This window comes from Cicer arietinum, chromosome 1 (genome assembly GCF_000331145.2).
Source record: "Cicer arietinum cultivar CDC Frontier isolate Library 1 chromosome 1, Cicar.CDCFrontier_v2.0, whole genome shotgun sequence".
In the NCBI taxonomy this organism is placed as follows: Eukaryota; Viridiplantae; Streptophyta; class Magnoliopsida; order Fabales; family Fabaceae; genus Cicer; species Cicer arietinum.
In genome coordinates, this window is record NC_021160.2 from 36,457,859 (window position 1) to 36,479,478 (window position 21,620).

Consider the following 21,620-nt stretch of genomic DNA (forward strand, 5'->3'; position numbering starts at 1 on the left):
TTGTTAAATTTTGTCAAAAATACTAATATGATTCAAATTACTATACGACTCACTCCAATCATTAGGAGTAACTCGAATCAGGAGACACATGCTTAAAAAAATCAATTATAAATAATTTTTAATTCATTTATATGAATTCTAACATAAATCAAGTGGTTAATTTATACTCATGAGATAAAATGTCTTCAAAACAATATTCTAGAAATTATAGTTAGTCCCTCATAAAAATGGGATTAATTATATTTTCATGTCAATATGGTTTTGTATTGATGAAGTTAATGACTTTTCTAAGTTTGACAAATTATGGTTAATTTATCTAAATTCTACAAAAATATTAATCCTTTCACTATTGTGTTTAATATGTGTTTTATGGTCAAATTATTAATATACATGAACGAAGGGAAATAACCAATGTAACAAAACATTCATCCAAATAGTGATAATAACATATAGTCAAATATATAATATGAAAATTCCCTTAAAGATAAATGACAGTTCATCATTGTTCGAGTCTTCACTCTAATCACCAAATTCATCTTGAGATGTTTTTTCTTCAATATGAAGAGCTTTGGAAGCAATCTTATTACCTTTAGATATTAGAGCAATAGACTTTGACTTCTTATTTGGTTCATTTTCATTCAATTCAATCTCATGGGATCGAAGTGAACTCACAAGTTCTTCTAAAGACAGTGAGTTGAGATATTTTGCTTCTTGAATAGTTGTAATGTTGGGTCTCCATCTATTTGGTAATCTTCTTAAAATATTTTTCACATGATTATAAGTGATGTAGCTTTTGTTGAAATATGGAAAAACATATTTTCTATGTCTTCATATTCCTCCATTTAGAACAACTCATATTGTCTCACCAATATGTGTGCTCTAGATTCCTTGACTTGCATGTTTCCTTCATAGTTAACGCATAAAACATAAAAAATACTTTTTGATATTTCCTTGTTACTTATTTTTATGAAACTCTCTAAAGTTAATATCATTCATTGTAAAGGGTCAAGCTTTATGGTGCATCTGAAACTTCTTCTATTGATCAACATTAAGTTATTTTATAGGGATAACAATGCCAATTGCATTTACTAGATCTATGTAACCATCTTTACCAAAGCCCATAGTTCAAGATTATGAGAAATGAAGAAATTTTCCAATATATCTTTTCATTATTCAAATCTCTTTCCATTAAACAATGGAGGTTTGTTGATGAGATAGAATTATTTCATGAGGATTTTTTCTCAACAATGGTAAAATACTCAACTAAGAGACTGATCTCTAATGCCATTTGAACGTGAAAAATACAAGAAAATATGATTTGAATTTCGTATAAAATTTTTTCTTTTTAAAATAAATGATTAAATCCTTACGAAAACAAAACTTTGAAGATAAAAAATATAAGAGAAATAGTAAGAACACAAACAATTTTATCCCGATTCACAACTAACATGGTAAAAACGTCCAATCCCTTAAACTTGAAGGATTTCTCCACTAAATCAAACAAATTTTTCTTTTCAATCATTAGAGCATACTATTGTCTTTCTGACTATGTTCTAGTATTCTCAAATTTCTAGCATAGTATAGTCAAGCTTTTGAGGTTACAACCACTATTGAGTTAAGTTATAAGGATGTAAGAATTTTTGAATTACAAGATAAATCTCAATAGATGATAGATATGTTAAACTCTAAATACAAGTGAATATCTTTCAGTAGAAAATGTTTTGAACATAAGACCACACGAGGTATTCATAATCGATTTTTGATTTTTGTCATGTGATTGTTCAAATGATTTTCTTGCCTCACTATTTTAAATTGATGCATGAGTACTTTTATAGTACATTGAGTGATGTTGTTATTTTTCTGACAATTGTAGGGATTGTCACACACATAAGACCACATGAGGTATTCATAATCGATTCTTGATTTTTGCCGTCTGATTGTTCAAATGATTTTCTTGCTTCACTATTTTAAATTGATGCATGAGTACTTTTATAGTACATTGACTGACGTCGTTATTTTTCTGACAATTGTAGGGATTGTCACACACAACTTGTACGATCTTGTACTATTAGCACAACTGGTGTGAGTTTCAAAGTTGATTATTGTCCTTTTTGCGCCTTAAAATATTATTCAAAGAATATTCTTGTACAAGATGAATGCTAACGTATGTTGCTTAAGACAAAACACACCAGGTGAAGAGATTTAAACGGTCATATGAATGGAGCATTGGAGAATCTTTGTCATATGTTAAAAATGCTTCTACCAGATGATAGACAATCAGAGGATTAACATTTATCAAAAAGTTGACTAAATTATATTTAAGCAACGACCTTCCACATAGAGAATTTGTCCAAATGATTAACTCAGGTAAGGGGATTTGATTTTTTTAGAGCATTGACTAGACGATAATGTTACTTGAATATTTGAGAATTGTAACACACCGATTTTTAACAGTGTGGATGTATTTTTTTTTCAAAAACAATTTAATAAAAATATCATGTCGTAACACAAACGACAAAAGTCATAAATAATTACATCATAATATACAACCGACCAAAAATAGTTTGTTTCAAATACATAAGTTCCATTGCGACAACAACATGGCAATAAGGAAGGGAGAATAAATAAAATCCTAATTTGATCATTAATCTAATTGAGGGTGATTGTGTACTGAGGATCCACGAGCGGCATCAAGCCTCGCTACTTTCGATTGCAAATCAAAATCATTGTTATGCCACGTCTTCGGCGTCGTTACAATTCCAACACGATTTCAAACTCTAATAACCTGGGGCGTAAGCCCGATCGACAATAATGTAAAGAGTCACCAACCAAAATTAACAAATAACACTTAGCACAATTCTTATATTTCAAATGCTCAAGAGAACCTTTCGTCTTAGCATACTCCTCGAAAAAGTTTTCATATGTCAAAAATGCATAAACAATGTTGAAAAATGAAGTTTTTGACAAACTGCACTGTTGTATTCAAATATAGCATTTTCGTAGTTAAATACAAGTGCTAAGTCAGTAGCAAAAATTGCATTGTTGTATTCAAATACAACACCGTCGTAGCTGAATACAAGTGCTAAGTCAGTGGCAAAAATCACTCAGTTGTATTCAAATACGAGGTTTCGCATCCGAATACAAAGTTAAAATTTTGAATAAAAACTAAACGTTACAGCCATGTATTCAACTACACACTGCATGTAGTCGAATACAACTGTTAAATATTGCACGTTTTCAATTTTTAAAATAGTTTTGAATCATTTAATACTTACGATATAAAGTCCATCAATAACACTTCAAACATTCATAATATCAATTATGAACACACAATTCATACCAAATTAATATCCACAAATTCATGTCTCAATCACACATCAAACACTCATAACATCAATTATGAACACATAATTACAACGAAACTTAATCAACATAAATCCGCACATCAAAGCAATTACGGCACAATAACAAACAACAACCGAGTATGTATGTACAATCATCATAGTATAGCAAACATGACTCACGTGTCAAGCACCATAATGCAATGCGTATATGTCAATGCACATGATTCCGGAATTTCCAACAAAAACCCTCCTCTAAGGAGCGTAAATCATAATTGTACCGCCTATCACAAGCTTTAGTACTAATTACTGAGGTGCAGTCTCTCACAGGCTAGCACGATTTACTAGAGTGTAGCCTATCATAGGCCTTACACATCAATTAAATCCTCGTCAGGATAAGATGGACCAACTATCACATGGAACCACCATGTGGCCCATCACGGTCACTACTTAACTTCGTGACCCATCACGGTCACCACTTAACACTGTGGCCCATCGTGGTCACCACTGACACTATGGCCCATCGTGGTCACCACTGACACTATGGCCCATCACGATCACCACAAGCTATGAAATGCATGAGCATACTCTGACTCTTTTCATCACAATCATTAAGTAAATGCAGCTATTAAAAGATTCCTCGTTTTTAATACTCATTTAACACCAATGATTTTTCAAACTTATCACTGAGCATACTCAAAACATTTTTTTTCTTGATAAAATTCATAACGCACATATTATCAATTATGAATACATAATCACATCAAATTCAATTTCCACAAATCCACTCCTCAATCACACATAAATCACCTCAAATTAATCTCCACAAATTCTTCCATAATCACACCTTAATCACATCAAGTTTAATCATAAATTCATAATAGGTAACAAATCGTATTTTCACTCAAAATGTATATATATTCACGTCGAAATTTATTATCATACAATCACACATTGATCATCCATCAATCACACATATATAGTCCTTATATGCAAACTAAAAATTTGCAAGAAGCTCTTACCTTCGTTATCGTTTTCTCAACCGTTTTCGCTATCGCGATCAAATACGGTGAAAACTCTCGCTCGCGTCGACACCTCAAAAGTTAGCTCACAAGCACCGTAGTGTGGAGAGGAGTAACTGTCTCTCCTGACACTTCTCGAATGGAAGCTTATATCTAGAAGAGAAAGGAAGGTTTATGTTTGTTTGTTTTTTTGGAAACCACCAACACAAACTTTGAAACAGAGGAAGAAGAAGAAAGAAATTCTTGAGGCAACAAGGAAAATGTTTTCTTCTGTTTCTTTCTTTCTCTCGTGTGTGTGTGTGTATATATATATATATATATATATATATATAGATATATATATATATATATATATATATAATTAAAACTAATTCAACAAATATCTAAAAACTCTTACACACATCACCTCACTCACATCTCAATCTAATTTAATTAAAATATCTACTCTCGTCACAACTCAATTTGACAGATGCATTAAATTTTTTTGTAACAAGTGACATTTTTTTAAAAAATTGTCCGGTATTAAATTTTTCGTAATATAATTAAATTATTCTTCGACAAATAATTTTAATCAAGTCTCAAAATATATATATATATATATATATATATATATATTAAACATATTAATAACTCTATGAAAATATGTTTTGGGTACTTAATTCACCAAATAAAATAAAATTGGCTAAATGCCTCAGCAATTCAACGCAAATTACACTAAAATTACATAAATTAGGAATTTACAAATTAAGGGTCTTACAAGAATCTTATTGGTATGCTTAGAGTTGTCATAACAGGCTAGCCGACCCATATAAGATCGACCCTAATGGGTTGTGGGTTTCTTCCGACCAAGGCAAAAAACCATGTTTTAATATGGACCGATAAAATACTACCCGAGTCTGGTCCTATAATGGTTGCGGGCTAGGCAGGTAACCTGCTTATTTTTTATAATATTTTTTTTTACTAATTATATTTTTAATTTATTTGCAACTCTTTTAACTTGAATTTTTTTTTATGTTCATTTATTATGATATACTACTTATGCATTAAGTATGAATTAATTTGAATGCTCATTTTCTTTCATGTCCTTTTAAAAAAAATTATGGTTTACTCTTTATACACAAACTAAGTTTGGATTTTCCAATTAATACAAACCCAATTCAAAATTTTCAAAACAACACATTATCCAAACAATACACAAATTAAAATAAGTTCAAATTGTCCAAAAGTTAGAGATATTATATAACACAATACAAATGAATTTATATTTATCTAACATAACCCAAGCTCAAATAGAGTGCTAAATAGTTCTAATGTCACTCTAAAATAATTCTTTTTAGACTCCTTGAGCAATATTTATATTTTTCAAAGTGTTAGATGATTGTCCACTTAGAAAAATAAAGAAATCGATTGTTAAAAATATATAATCAACTAAAGATAATATTATATTACAAAAGATAATACATACACACACACACACACACACACACATATATATATATATATAACCAACTAAGTGGATTGAATATATTTTGAAGATTTTTTATGTGAACCAATTTTACTATTTTTATTTTTTAAAATTGATTATGCGGGTTGCGGGCTCTCCGGTACCTATACAGGCTAACCTGAATGGGTAACAGATTTATTCGAACCGGGCTAAAAAGCCATAGAAAAATTTGAGTTGAAATTATTAAGCTCAGATCATGTGTTTAAATTATTATTTGAGTTGAAATTTGTTCTACACTTAAGTACACAATATCTTTATTAATTATTATTTGAGTTGAAATTTGTTCTACACTTAAGTACACAATATCTTTATTAGATGTCGCGCTTCAAAAGATGATAGAGGAAATAACACTGAAGAGAGGATGACTGAAATTATCAAAGTAATCAAAATATATGTTTCATTGATCAAACGAAACACTAAAATGCTTATCAAAGGATCTACACACTTATACAACACGTTAAAGTATAAATTGTTCTCACATATATTTTATTATGATCAAAATCAAAATTAAGAATTATTATTTTTCAAATCAACTTGATTATGACAAAGTTGATGTCACTTTAGAGAAGAAGATAAATTCAAAATATATTTCTTAAAATCAGTTGAATTTGATGTTTGGATTTTTAATTTGTTTGTGTTCAAGATCTATATTATATTTTTATGGGTTTCAATTTTTAAATTCATATTTATTTATTTTAGATCTGAGTTTTCAATTTGTTCTAATTTTTGGTTTGATTTTGTGAGTGGACATTAACCTTGGAGAGGAGGAGGAGGATTAAGATAATGATGAGATGATGATAGATAAGGAGTTGAATTTTTTGAGTTTAAAGAGAAAGAAGATACAAAAATTGAAGTACTGAATTTTTTATTTATAAACATAAAAGTTAATTAAAATAATAATTTATTGATTTAGACTTGTCACCTCATTATTGATAAACACACCTTAATAATTTAATGATCACATATCTTAGAATACTTTTAAATCGAATCCAATTCTTTTAAATCTAATGTACTCAATACTTTAAAAAATTAATTTTTTTTTAATGTAAACCTTTTATTCAATTTTTTTTAAAGTTTTTTAACAAGTGCCCTCAAATTTAAGAATACTTATTTAACATGATTTTAATAATATTATATTATCTATTATTAATATAAGAAAAGAATAATATTATATTATTTGTTATTAATATAAGAAAAGAATGTACTATAAATTTTTTACAATGTTGTCTATTTAATTTTTTTTTGTTTTACTTAAAGATTAAATGGTAATATATTTTAATAATTACTTAGTTCAAATAAAAAATTGTAAAAAAACACTGCATGTAGAAAACTATAAAAGTAAAAAAAAAAACTGAAAAAAAAACTGTATATGAAAAACTGAAAAATAAACTATAGAAGAAATATTACACAAAAATACCTGCAACAAAAATTAAAAATTCTACACATAAATATGAAAAAAATGCATATGAAAACTGCAATAAAAAAAGTGCAGCTGATTGCATGAATATTTTTTTAATACAAAAAAAATATCAACCATCAATATAAAAATTGCATAATAAATATTTATTATTAATAAATATTAAAAAATAGATTAAATCTTTAACATTAATAAATAAATAAAATATTAGTCGTTGATAAATCTAATAAGATTTTTTGTTTAAAATATAACGAAATACATGTAAAATGCATTATAACCCCCCGATTTCTAGTTAGTATATAATAATAATAATAATAATAATAATAATAATAATAATAATAATAATAATAATAATAATAATAATAATAATTTTAAGTTTATTTTGTGTTATTTACCATTTTTTAGGCGGACAAAAAAGATAACAACAAAAAAACATAATTTTAAAATATCAACCATCAATATAAAAATTGCATAATAAATATTTATTATTAATAAATATTAAAAAATAGATTAAATCTTTAACATTAATAAATAAATAAAATATTAGTCGTTGATAAATCTAATAAGATTTTTTGTTTAAAATATAACGAAATACATGTAAAATGCATTATAACCCCCCGATTTCTAGTTAGTATATAATAATAATAATAATAATAATAATAATAATAATAATAATAATAATAATAATAATAATAATAATAATAATAATTTTAAGTTTATTTTGTGTTATTTACCATTTTTTAGGCGGACAAAAAAGATAACAACAAAAAAACATAATTTTTCCTAAGCAATGGAAGATGCGCCATTGCCTTTTCCGTTTTCCCACACCACTCTCTTTGTTTCCACTCCCATCCCAAACTATCTTCTTCTTCTTCTTCCCACTCACCACGTCCAACAACAATTTCACTTCGTCAATCAAACGCCCCCTAGGTAGGGTTTATCACATCCACCCTACTCTCAAACCTCTTCGCACCCAAAACCCTCTTAACCAAACCCTACCCTTCCCGATTCTCTCTTTTCCCGATTCCCCCTCGCCGCAACCTGTAACTGTTTCGCCTTTGCGTTTCGAGAAGCTTCCGTTTCGAAATCGAGCTCTCAAACATTGGTGTGATAAGAAATGAAACGCACCGTTTCGCTTGCGGTAGTGCTGTTCCGCGTTGCGCAATGTCGATAATTTCCAAAACTATTTAAATTAAATAAATTCAACATTTCGGGGTTTTGTGTGTTCGTGGAAAACGGTTAAGAAATCTGTTACGGTATGTTTCATTCATTTTTTTTTTTATATTGTTTCTTTTGCGATATGAAATTATGTGTTAATAAATGCTGAATAGACTTAGTTAGTTCATGAATCAGTAGTGAAAATATTGCACATTGTTTTAATGACTTTTTTATTTTACTTTTGTATAGATATATATCTTGTTTTGCTTTGTTGCTTTTATGTTCTTGTTGTTTTGATTAGAGTTGTTTATATTTGTTTTTTTTTTTGTTCAGGGGATTCTCTATTGAGTGTGAAGATAGTGGTTTTTTTTTTCTTTCTGTTGCTTAATTAGGAGTGTTAGTTGAATATCTAGTTTGCATTTTAGAGATGTATAATAATAATCAAGTGAATCGTGGTCATAATTCGGGACAGGGTTCTGTCCCTCCACCTTCGGCTGCCCTGCCGCCGCCACCACCACCACTACATTCGGGTTATCAGCATGGTCTGCCACCTCCTCCTCCACCGCCATCTCATTTTCAGCATTTTGTCCCACCACCACCACCAGTAGCTCCTCATGTTTATTCACATGGACCGTCATATTCCATCCCTTCTCGAATGCACCATGGAAATGGAATGGCGCCGCAAACATTCCCTAATGTTGGACAAAACTCACAGCATTCTTCAAATTTAGGTGTGCAGAGTCACAACATTTTGCCCCCGGTTGCTTCCCCTATAGGACCGCCAAGTAGAGTGTTGCCACCTCCCCCACCTCATCCCTCTTCCTCTCAAGGACAAATTTTGCATAATCTTCATCTTCCTCCACCACCACTGCCGCCCCCGTTTCGTTCTCCTTCTCTGGATGGTGTTTATCTCCATTCAACTGTTGGGAATTACCAAGTTCCTTCTGTTGCTCCTCCACCACCACTACCACCGTTGCCAGCCTCTCCACCACCAGCTCCGCCATGTCCACCGCCTCCTACCCATCATATGACTTCTACATCCTCCCAAGCTGCGTGCACTGCTGACCCGAACTCGACACAGGTTCCTAGCTTTGAATCGAAGGCTGTGGATTCAGTAGATGGATTTGTAGCTTCCTGTTCATCTGGTATTGTGCCTGTACATAATTCTGATGCCAATCAGGATGGTGGAAATTGTGGAGAGGTTGCTGTTGCCCACAGAAATGAGCTATCGCCAACTACAAGTATGATTTTGGATGTTCCCCCACCTCCGCCTCGGTCAGCAGAAGAAAAAAGTGTAAGCGCTGATTCTGACATGGAGATGGAAGGTTAGTTTGCATTGTTATCTAACACTTTTTTTTTATGTTGTACTCCCTCCGTTCCTTTTTACTTGTCGTTTTTCTAGAAAAAAATTGGTCCTGTTTACTTTTCATTTTGAAAGTATAATGCAGCATTTATTACTGTTTGTCAATAAATCTCTTACAGAGAGAGAAATAGGTGAAATGAAATAATAAATTATTTAGAATGTAATATGAAAGATACAAATAATTTCATCAAAAGTAACAAAGTTTATAACAACTAAACAGGAACGGAAATAGTATTAAATTATGGTATCTTTGGTTCTGGTCTAGAATTGGTGAGAGTGCTGAATATGTTACCAAATGTATGAATCTGCTGTTATGTATTCTTGATATTAATTTTTTTGTATTGAATTTGGGTGCTAATAAAATGTGGAGTTTACAACCATTGTTGGAGAAGCCAATGGATGAAAGTTTTATAATATAACATGTAATATACAGGAACTGGATAACACATAGACAGACTGTTCATTTGGTATATTTTCTATAACAGTGACCTTAGAAGTGAATATCTTAGCTATTATTTTCTGATAACCTGTTTTCTGCTGTGTTTATATTGGTGAATAGGAAGAAGTGCATTTGGTGAGGGAGAAGTGGGTGGGTGTAATTGGTATAGTTTAGCTGTTGGTATGCATATTAATTTTTCCTGAAATTTGCTAGGGGAAAGAGAGGAGTAGCCAAAACTTTGATAATGCTTTTTAGAGTATGCTTTTATTTTAATTATGCTTAACAAAAAAAGAAAATTATTTTATAACTTGAGCCTGATCTGCTTTATTTTATTTCTGATGGGCTGGTTAAGATGATATCACGTTTTCTGACAAAGACCAAGGGTCAACTTATGCAATTGAAGTGGTAACTCAGCAGTATGATCGGGCTGATGAGGTGTTTCGCATGAATGAGGAAATACAGCAGCTGCAGAATTCAACAGAAAACAAACTTGCCAAGGGCATCTTATCCAGTGGTGTGGTATGCTCTGGATCCACAGGAGTTGGCAAACAAAATGAAGGTTTCATTTCGAAAAACCGCTGTTAATTGTTTGATTGATTTTTGAATGACTTTTGTGATTAAAGTTTCCTTGTGATTGTTAGACATTTAAATTTTTTGGTTAATCAAGTATTCATGGTGGTTGATACTTTGTCAAAATCAGGGACAAAGAAGATTGTTCATTACATTGTAAATTTTAGCACTGGAATCCAGCAATGATTTTTCAGTGCTGAATACAATTAGTACTTTAATGTTGAATAACTTTTCACTTCAAAATTTAAACTTTAAACACCAGTCTAATTGATAAAAACTATAAAGAAATTACACAAATTAATCTGAACTTATGCCAATTGTTTGTGTGAGAGTACTCAGTTTTTATATTGTTACTGACATAGCCCTCTCAGAATTCAGTAGCTCTTACTTGTTAGGAACTCACAATGGAAATAGGGAAATAATAGAAAGGAGAACAAGCAGAAAAACTAGAAAGATTTATTCTCCCAGGGTTTCTCCTTCACAAAGGGTTCCCACTTTCATACAAATTTTTGAATGAATTCCTCCATCTCTTGGCCCTCCCAATTTTCTAATTGATACCCCCTAGCTAATTAACCACTCAAACTGTGCCCTGCCTCTCTACCCTAACAGTAATTGTAGAATGTTATGTGTCTACTTTATTATTTGATGTCAAATCCATGCTGGAGTTAACTATCTGATATATTCCTTTATCCAGCGAATTTTTTATTCGTGTTGATAAGACTCTTAAAATAAAATGCAGGGCCAGGACCCTCATCTGATGTTAAGCCCATGAAATCTGCTAGATCAGTTACCAAGGTTCATAGTCCTGTGAATGACTCAATTGAAGTTGCTGAATCCCTCCTGGGCACTGGGTTGGGAAGATTGGCAGCTCCTCTAGACAAGGATTTTATAAGAAATGATACTTCTGATCACAGCGAAGCCACTAATCCCAATAGAGATTCTGAGCAACTTATGCGGATTGGCAGCCCAATAAGACTTCTTCAAGGTTATGCTTCTGATGAAACTTCAGACAATGAAGATGAAGGCCGTACTGCAGATGCTAATAACGTTTTTACAGTCTCAGCAGGAGCTGATCCTTGTGGCCCAGATGCCCATAAAAATTGTGACAGTTATTTGGAGACTGATATTGGATTTAAAATTCCCACCTGGACTCAAAAGGAGCTTGGGCTACTCTCCAAATCATCACTGGATGGTTCAAAAATATCTCCTTGTTTAGTACAAGAGTCTGAGGGAACCTGTAAAAGATCTGTCACACGTACTAGTGATGGATGTGTTGAGCATAATATTGAAAATCAGATGTCTCTTAATCTTGCTTCTTCAGTAGAAGCTTTCCAAGGAAGAGATGGGTTAGGTGGTACTGGTTTTGACATTGATAGTAAGAGTGGTAATGCTGAACAGGAAGATGAAAAGGAAACCTCAAAGTTGAAACCAACTGTTGCGAAAGTAGATGAATTCGGGAGGCATGTCAGAGAAGGTGCTACAGATAGTGACTCTGATGGATCTCGCAGTATTCGGACCAGGAGGACGAAAAAAAGAGATAGAAGCCGTAGTCGCAGCCGGTCTCGGTCTCGGTCTCCCATAGACAGTAGGAGTAGGAGGAGGAGGAGAAGTCCTCGGAGGAGAAGGGATAAAAGAAGCCAATCTCGCAGGTATGTACCTCTGATGGGCATTGTAGGATGTCTTGATTACCTTCTATTATTTTGAACATTGTCTACAAACTAACAGTTTATGTAGGATGCACAAGCTGTCTTTTCCTAGATTATTTTGTTGAACCTAAAGCCTTCCTCTGTTAGTTGAGGATCTATGATGCCCCAATATTTTTCCTTCCGCAACGTGCTCAATAATTATCTCCAATAATCCAATACTCTTCAATACACTGTTGATACATGTCAGTGCAGTAATGGAGACCATTTTAAAAAATAAAAAATAAATTCCGATACTCTCTAGTTGCCATCGACATGCTATATTGGCACGGGGAGTCGGGGACTCTTATTCTTCATGATTCTTCACATCTTAAATACATATTTTATATTATATGTTGGAAATCACTCATTAATTGCAATAAATACAATTTATATGACCACTTCACCCATGAAGCTATTAATCTCTATTTTTGCACTTACATACATACATTTTTTAATTGCAACAGATGCAATTTATAACACCTGTTGACCATTTTTGTACTCATTCATACTTTCATCATTATGTTCTATCATGTTTGTTGAAATGCAGTAATATATTTATTCTATTTTGTGAACTGCAATACTGCATTTATTATGTTTTTGTGGTTTCTTTACTATTTGTGTTATAGTGTACAACATATTTCAAGGAACGCAGTATCGTATCTTTGCATCATAGTTGAGGATTGATTGCTTTTCTCACATTTCTAGTCCTGGATCTTGATCACTTCAATTATTCCTCTGAAGAATATTATATTTAGAAATTTTCAAATTTTTTTTGCTGCAGCTGGTCTCCTCGGCGTCGTAGAAGCAGGAGTAGGTCACCAATCTTAAGACGTTCAGGTGACAGTCATGGTGAGAATGTGAGAAGGGACAAGGCTCAATGCTTTGATTTCTTACGAAGAAAGTGCTACCGCGGAGCATCTTGTAGGTTTGCGCATCATGAATCTGATAAGAATGCTACTTCAAGGCGCTCTAGAAATAAACATGATCTGGAAATCTATTCTCATGAAAAAAATTCTAGGGTTAATGAAGGAGTGAAGAATATTTCTAACAAAGTCTCAGATTATGAGCATGATGGAGTCAGAAATCAAGACATAGATATTCATCAGAATGTAATTGGCCAGGAAGAAGTGCAGAGAAAGGAAGATTCTGAGAGGCGTGCTGAAGGTGTCAGAGAGGTTTCTCCTAAACTGCATGAAACCTTAGTAGTTATAGAAAAGCCCAAGACTTCAATACATGGAAATAATAGTTTTCAGAATGCAGTAAATTCTCATCAGCAGCACTTAGTTTATGACTTTCACCCTGAAGCTTTAAGCAGAGGTGACACTTCTAAATCATCTGGTGGTACATCCAAAGATGTTTTTCCTTCAGAAGATGGCTCACTTGTTCAGCAACTACAATCCAATGTTTCTGTTGAAGTTCCAGAACATTCTGGTGGTACATCTAAAGATGTTATTCCCTCAGAAGATGGTTCATATGTTCAGAAACTACACTCCAATGTTTCTGTTGAAGTTCCAGAAAATTCTGGTGGTACATCGAAAGGTGTATTTCCCCCTGAAGATGGTTCATTTGTTCAGAATCTACAATCCAATGTTTCTGTTAGAGTTCCAGAACATTCTGGTTTCCCATCTCAGCTTCCAAATGTGGCCTGTGTGACTGATTTGTCATCTGATAAAAGATCAATGATTTCTGCTAATGAGGTTTCTGGCAGTGAACATTCACTAAGTATGTTACCAGCCACACAAGTACAGCCAACCACTAGTTCTGTTGGTCCATCTGTAGCATCAGAGCAGCCTTCATTGCACTCTCAAGCTTCCAAAGAGTTTACACCTCAAAGTGGTTCCTTGGTGGAATTCCCATCTCATACTTACCCGTTGCCTGCTTTTGTTGGTTCACATTCCCAGGGTGAAAATGCTCTTCATATGCCACAAATTCCAAGACAATATGGTGTGATGCAGCAAAATGCATTCTTTCCTTTCCAACCCACTACCCGAGAAAAATTTGAACCTTACCCCGCTCCATTACCGATGCCAAATTCTCATTTCAGTGTACCACCGCCTAATAGCTCTTGGACATCCTTGCCACCACCGCCGCCACCACCATCACAGGCGGTGTCTAATTCCAGTTCAAATTTTGGAGTTGCAAATTCATTTATTTCTTCAGAGTTTAATCAGAATCAACTACATCTGAGAACTGACTATGTTTCTCAGACTTCCATGGTTCATGGGTTACCAGCTCATTCTCAAAGTTCGAAATTTGAGGATCAAGCTTGCCCTCCAATGCAGGATCATCCACGAACTTTCATGCCTACAGAACCTTTCTCTCCCAAGCATCTCCATCAGGGGAACCCAGCATATCAGCCGCTTCCAAGCTCCACATCTTTTGGCAGCCTGCATCATCAACCAAAACAATTTTCCTGGGAGTCAGATGTGAACAGACCACAGCCTTCTTTGGGCAGCAGGTTGCCTCCTGAAGGACATTTCAGCACATCTTCTCACATATATCCATTATCACAGCAGCAGCAATCAGGTTATAATTTTCAACATACTTCATCTGATGTTAATTTGGCTGGACCTGGAGGGATTGCTACTGTATCCAGATATCCACCAGATATCCCTGATAGCAACCATTCAACTTCTCTTCCAGCTTTTGGAGGATCAAGAATTTCTGGTCACTATAATCCTTATGCATCAACCTTTGAGCAGCCACTAAGTTCGAAATTCAGTTCAAACTTTTTACAACAAGATAATGATATAATTCAAGGCAACAATTATGGTCCTTCTAGATATAGGGAAGGGGATGGTGTTGGATCAAGAAAGACAGCATCGCCAAAACCAGCAAGAGCTGTTGGTCAGATCTTGCCAGGTTCTGGTGCTGAGCAATATGATCCACTTTTTGACAGCATTGAACCATCATCTTCTTTGAAGAAATTTGATTTTGAGCAGAAGCAAGAAGTTACAGGTGAATCCAATATCAGCCTGAGGCCTAAAAGTTCTCACATGTCTTTGGATGTCAAAGAGAAGAAGCATGAAGAGGTTGGGGCTGCTGCCTCTACCAGTTCTCAAAATAATGACGAATATGGTGAGACAGCAGATGCTGAAGTGGGCGATGTTGAAAATGAAAGCCTAAGTGATCATGTGGATATTCCAAACATGAGTCCGGGGGACGATGAGATTAATCAGAGCAAATCTCCAGGGAAAAGAAAGAAGAGCAAGGATTCCAGATCAATGAAATTGTTCAAAGTTTCCATTGCAAACTTTGTAAAGGAGGTTTTGAAACCATCGTGGCGACAGGGTAATATGAGTAAGGTGGCTTTCAAAACCATTGTGAAAAAGACTGTAGATAAGGTGTCGGGAGCCATGAAAGGCCACCGTATACCCAAATCTCAAGAGAAGATAAGTCAATACATTGACTCATCACAGCGAAAGTTGACTAAACTTGTGATGGTAATTGATCTTCTCATTACTTACATTGTGTTTTTACCCATTGGAAGTATTTAGTTCTCTGTTTGTGCTTTTTTTATGTTTATACATCCCTCTCTGAAGCTGTGCATACTGCACAAAAGTAACTCAAACCTCTGCATTTTATTAAAAAGTCTCTAATAGTAGGAAATGACTAGAGCCTGGATACACATAGTTGCTGCTTTTTTCTTTTCTATCTTTTTTGGAGGAATGAGAAGAAGTAAGGCATTGTATTTGGAATATATTACCAAAAAATTATAAATTACTGACCAGAATTGGAAAGTTGGTTTAAGCATAATAACATGCCTTAGTGTTAATATGCAAATTACTTTTAATGACTTTTCATGTCCTACATTTTCTGCAGGGTTATGTTGACAAGTATGTCAAGGTGTGAAGGATGGAAGTGAACCAATGTTTCTTCAACATACAATTGTCAGTAGGTATGCACTTTTATAGGAAATACCCGTGCTTACCTGGAGTTTTTGCTGTCTTTCAACTCAAACAGTATCAGATGATGATCTGTGAATTGTTCATCAGCACTCCATTTCCTGAAGATTTCTTGGTCAACCTCAGATATGTATGTATTGTGATATAGTTTTTGTTTTGTAGTACTTTGAAGAGGTTCACCCATAAATATCGCGAAGTTGGATTTTTTTCCCTTCGAAGCTCTATTTTTTGTTTTTTTTAATGAGCTAGTAACTTCAAGAAATTGCAGTAAAGAATTGCAGGAAAAAGAGCAAAATTTTCCGTTCTTTTTTCTCTGTATAGAAGTTTTTCTTTTGAATTTACAAGTATCTGGTTCAAAAGCGTCTCATTATTGGAACATATTTTAGTTGTGGCCATATTCAATGTCTTTAACCCTTGAGGGTTTATGATGCATTATTGGGACTATTTGTTATAGATTTTTTTAAATATGATTTTTATATTATTCTATGTTTTTATAAAAGAATTTTAAAAATTGTTTTAAAAGAAAATTTAGTTTAAATAATTTATTATAAAATATCATTTTAAGTATTTTATTTATTATAATTTTTTTTTAATAATGAAATTTTAGAAAATAATTCAAATGAAAAGCTATTTTGATAAGTTTTTAAAACAAATCATTTTTTAGAAGAGAATTTTTTCAAAAAATGCAATTTATATCGTGTTAAAATTTTAATAATGAATATTTATGTTGTTGAAAATCAAAGTTACTTCTTTTAATTAGTAATAAGATAATTCTAATAATTTTAAGTTATAATAAAAATTATTTTTAAAAATATAAACTTAAAATCCTTTTTTCTAAATCTAAAACAAAAGGATCTATTATGTCATGGTCGAGTACTCAGCAAAAAATTACATCTTTTTCTTTTACCTTTTTGGTTTTATAAATATATTTGAGACATTTGCTTTAAGAAGGGGATTTGAATCAACTATGTTGGAAGAAAGATAAGTTTTAGTTATATACTAGAATATGACTCCTGAGCGGTGCATATGACTTTAATATATTAGTATTATAATAAATAAAATTTTAAAATTAATGACTGATTAATTTTTTTTTAGAGTACTTTTTCACCGAATTTATTTAAGTAATTATTATATGTGGATTTATAAACACATAATTGAGAATATGCATAATGTTTTGGAAAGTTGCAGCTAATTTTATATAGACTAAATTACATATGTGGTCCCTTAACTTAATTTCAGGTAACGTTTTATCTTTTTCTTTTCCCGATTTAGTCCTTTATTCCTAAAAATATCAAATAAAGTATGAAAATATGAGTTTATTTGAAGATTTGCGTTACGAATTTGATGAAATTTGTATTATATTGAAGAATATAATTAATTTTATGAGTTTTGATTGAATTTTTTTTTGAATTTTTGTATAAAAAAAGGATATCATTGTTGAAATTTTAAAACATAAAATATCAAATTGTCACTTAAAATTAAAATAAAGGACCAAGTCGGAAAAAAAAAAGATAAAGGACTAAAACGTTACCTGAAATTAAATTAAAGGACCACAAATGTAATTTAGCCTTTTATATATTAAATTTTATGCTTTATATCACATTTTATCCATTGAAGAAAATAGAACTAAAAAAATATTATGAAAAAGTATCTATACATTAAAATGTAGTAATAGGTATATAGTTAGTAATATATTAAACATTAATGGTCTATATTATGAATCAAATGTATCTTATTTGTTTTTTATATAAAAAAAAAATGAATGAAATAATAACTACATAATAATATGTTAATCAATAATCCGTTGAAATTTACACTTTTTTAATTATTATATTTTTTTAAAGAGATACTAATCGTTAAACATATTACTCTCTCAAATATGTGGTTGAGATGCATAAAACCAAAAGTAATTTTTTTTTTCAAATAAACCTACAATAAAGACCATCCTACAGACAAAGTCCATAAATTATATTTAGTATTAAAAATCTTAAAATTATTTTAATTAATATTAATACATGTAACTATCTATTGAAAAATCATATTAGTCACACTCTTTTTTATCCTACCATGTAATTATTGAAGTAGCAATGTTAATTTACAAGGAAGAAGAGTTTGAATTGTAAATTCACCCTTTTAAAATTTTCTATTAAAACTGAAAGATTTTAACTAAAGATTGATCTTGGTTGTAAAAACAGAAAACATTAAACGTTCTTGGTTATGAAAACAGAAAACGGAGAACGTTCTTGATTAGTAATATAACAATAAAAACTTCACGATGTGATCAGTTCCAAGTGAGTGATAAACAAATGGGGATAATGGAAAGAGAATTCACACAACAATATATCTTAGTTCACCCAACTCGGGCTAGTCTAGTCCTCACAACCGTGAGATTTTCACTATGTGCTTCAGAATCAAGTGAAGTAACAATATTAATTTACAAGGAAGGGGGTTTGAATTGTAAATTCTCCTATTTAAAATTTCCTATTAAAATCTTAAGAAAATAACTCAAAATTGATCTTGGTTATGAAAACATAAAACATATAACGTTCTTGGTTCTGAAAAAGGATAATGTTATTGGTTAATTTAAATCACAATTTTAGCTTATCTATTTAAGTTGATAATTGAAATGACTGAAAGTAAATAGAAGGAAGAGATACCACACAGAGATATATCATGGTTCACCCAACTTGGACTACGTCCAATCCTCACAACTGTGAGATTTTTCACTAAGTGTTCAAACAAATAACGTTCTTGGTTTTACAACGTTCTTGATTTTACACAGTTTTTGTTATGATCAACCTTGATCTGTAACAATAATTCCTTTCCATCCATAAAGGATTCAATCAAGTTACCTATCAATCTTGAGAGAATTTTACATTTCACCTTTTAACCTTAAAAGGATTTTTTACAAAAACTACTCAAACTATAAACAACCCTTATAGTTTTGAGTTTACACAATAATGATTTAGAGAGATTAGTAGAATCTGATTATGCTCAACTCGTGTTTGAGAATAGATTCTTGATAAAAGAACTCAGTAATACGATTTGGATATATGAAGATAAATTCATAACTGATTCTTTTTCAAATGATAAGCTTTCAAGTAAGTAAGTGTATGTGATTGATGGAGTTTCTTAACACTTGAAGTTCTGCATTTTCCTTGAGCTTGAGGATCCTTTTATAGGCTTCAAGGAGATTGATGACAGCTATTATGACCGTTGAAATGGTGCCTTGCTGTCATGTGTCAGACTTGACCAAAGAACAAACTTTTAAACTTTGAATGTTACTGTTTTGAACATTATGTGTTTCTACTTATGTGTTAACAATGTCTGATCTGTAGCTTCTCATTCTTGACTCTGATGATCCTTTGTTTATGCACATAAACATCCCAAAGATGTGCTTAATCGATTCAGATTAAGACTGTCTTTTGAATCGTGCAAAACAGGTTGGAGAATGATGTAATAAGGCTGGAGAATGATGGTCAATAAGTTGTAGTTTGTTCGTATCATTCTGGACTGATGTCACCATACTTGGAGAATGATGTTGATCATTCAGGATATAGTTGTTAATCATTCTAGAGAAAGATGTTTGCTGTTGAAGATCAAGTGTAACAAGCTGGAAAATGTTTATCAATCTGGAGAGTGATGTTACACTACTGGAGAATGATCATTTGACACGTTTGCTCTGAGTACTGCCTTTTAATCTTTGATCCTTTTGAGTGATTCTTTTGCTCATATGTGAGTTGTATATTCTTAGAATATGAACTGGAAATCCATTCGCGATTTGTAAGAGCTTTCTTTAATGTATTAAAAACTGATGTGATCTTGATTGTTGAAAAATGCAAAAACCGTGGAGAACGTTCTTGGTTCAGTCTTGTTCATTTTTAGCTTTTTCTTTAAACTGATTTCTCTTGCATTTTCTTTGTACCTATCTTGGATTATTACACTCAAAAGCACATGTTAAATTAACACACAATTTAGAATCATAATTAGAGCCTTTAATTAACTTTTTATTTGTTTACATCAAAACCTTTATTTGGGATTTTGCTTCAACAATCTCACCCTTTTTTATGATGACAAATACGTTAATTTTAATTTTGATTCTAATTTCAAAATATCGTTTCATTTATTACATCTAAAAGCATATTTACATACAGTCAATTTGGCATAGATTCAAACAATTTTGAAAAATGCAGAAGTACAATTTAAAAAAGGACTTCTTAAGTACAAATTAGATTAAAATAAAGCAAAACTATGCTCCCCTTTGTCATAGCAAAAAGGAATGAGAGAAAAAATGTAAAGCTAATACTATTTAGATAAGGAGGGAGAAGATCCTTCAAATGACGACGATCTTGAAGGTGGAGGTTTCAGAGGATAGACGGACTTCAAAATACCTAAATATTTTTTACAAAAGCATGCCATATAGGACTGTCTTTTTCTTGTAGTCCTTCGTAGTGGCATCAATCATACTTTGCAGTATGATGAAAGGTAGGTTGACCCTCTTACACGTGAGGATATGACGAATGATCAAAGCATCATTATTAGAGATGTACTCGTGATTTCCACAGTGCGGTAGGATGGAATGTTGGATTATGCTGTTAAACACCTTGTAGATGGGCTTTAGGGATGTAGACAAGTGGTTTTTGCAGCCCTCTTGAAAGATTTCAGCAAGCACATCCTTCCTACTCATATTGAGAATTGAGTACCAGTTCTTGCCGAATATAGAAGGTCCATCATTTGGGAGGTTGAGGATTGTGGATAGAATATCAAGGGTTATACAAATCTCAATACCCTTGAGAGTGATCACCATTAGTGACTTCTCATGAAATGTTTGGGCTCTACAGTAGAAGGCCCTCATCACATCCAAGTAATAGCAGTCATAGATTTGCAGAAATTTGGTCCAACCAAGAGCATCTGTATGGGTTTTGATATAAGTTCCCTTGATAAGCAAGTTTTCAAGCTAGAAAACTAGACCAATTCCAACAGGCCGTTTGACCCATTTTTCAGAATAGGTTTTCTGTAGGGTTGATGGAATGAGTGGAGGGAAGTGTATTTTGGGGCTACTTTTGGGAGGGTGGGTGGGAGATGGAGAACATTATGGATTTACAATAAGAGGAGCATAACGTTCTGATGAGGTAGAAGGATAACGATTTGGAGAAGGTGGAGAAAGTTCTCGAGGCTTTTTCTTGGGAACATTTGTTTTGCCTCTTTGGGGGGGG

The 21,620-nt window shown here is 32.3% G+C and overlaps 1 protein-coding gene across 2 annotated transcripts; it reads left to right on the plus strand.

Annotated features, from left to right (window-relative positions):
* Positions 1-8,040: 8,040 nt before the first annotated feature.
* LOC101503336 (uncharacterized) lies at positions 8,041-16,836 on the plus strand. 2 transcript variants are annotated; one of them, XM_004488416.4, is made up of 6 exons: positions 8,041-8,540; positions 8,776-9,767; positions 10,597-10,803; positions 11,554-12,463; positions 13,281-15,942; positions 16,322-16,836. In XM_004488416.4, exons 2-6 carry the CDS (start codon positions 8,870-8,872, stop codon positions 16,349-16,351), a joined length of 4,707 nt encoding a protein of 1,568 aa, XP_004488473.1. In that variant the 5' UTR covers positions 8,041-8,540; positions 8,776-8,869; the 3' UTR covers positions 16,352-16,836. The 2 variants fall into 2 exon arrangements, with proteins under 2 accessions (XP_004488473.1, XP_027189906.1); XM_027334105.2 differs by having other exon boundaries at positions 8,915-9,767.
* Positions 16,837-21,620: the final 4,784 nt, after the last annotated feature.

Excerpts from the sequence above, each read along its gene's own strand:
- LOC101503336 (XM_004488416.4), top strand. The coding sequence starts at position 8,870 with ATGTATAATAATAATCAAGTGAATCGTGGTCATAATTCGGGACAGGGT. Across the intron at positions 9,768-10,596 it reads TTCTGACATGGAGATGGAAG|ATGATATCACGTTTTCTGAC; the intron begins GTTAGTTTGCAT and ends GGGCTGGTTAAG. Across the intron at positions 10,804-11,553 it reads AGTTGGCAAACAAAATGAAG|GGCCAGGACCCTCATCTGAT; the intron begins GTTTCATTTCGA and ends AATAAAATGCAG.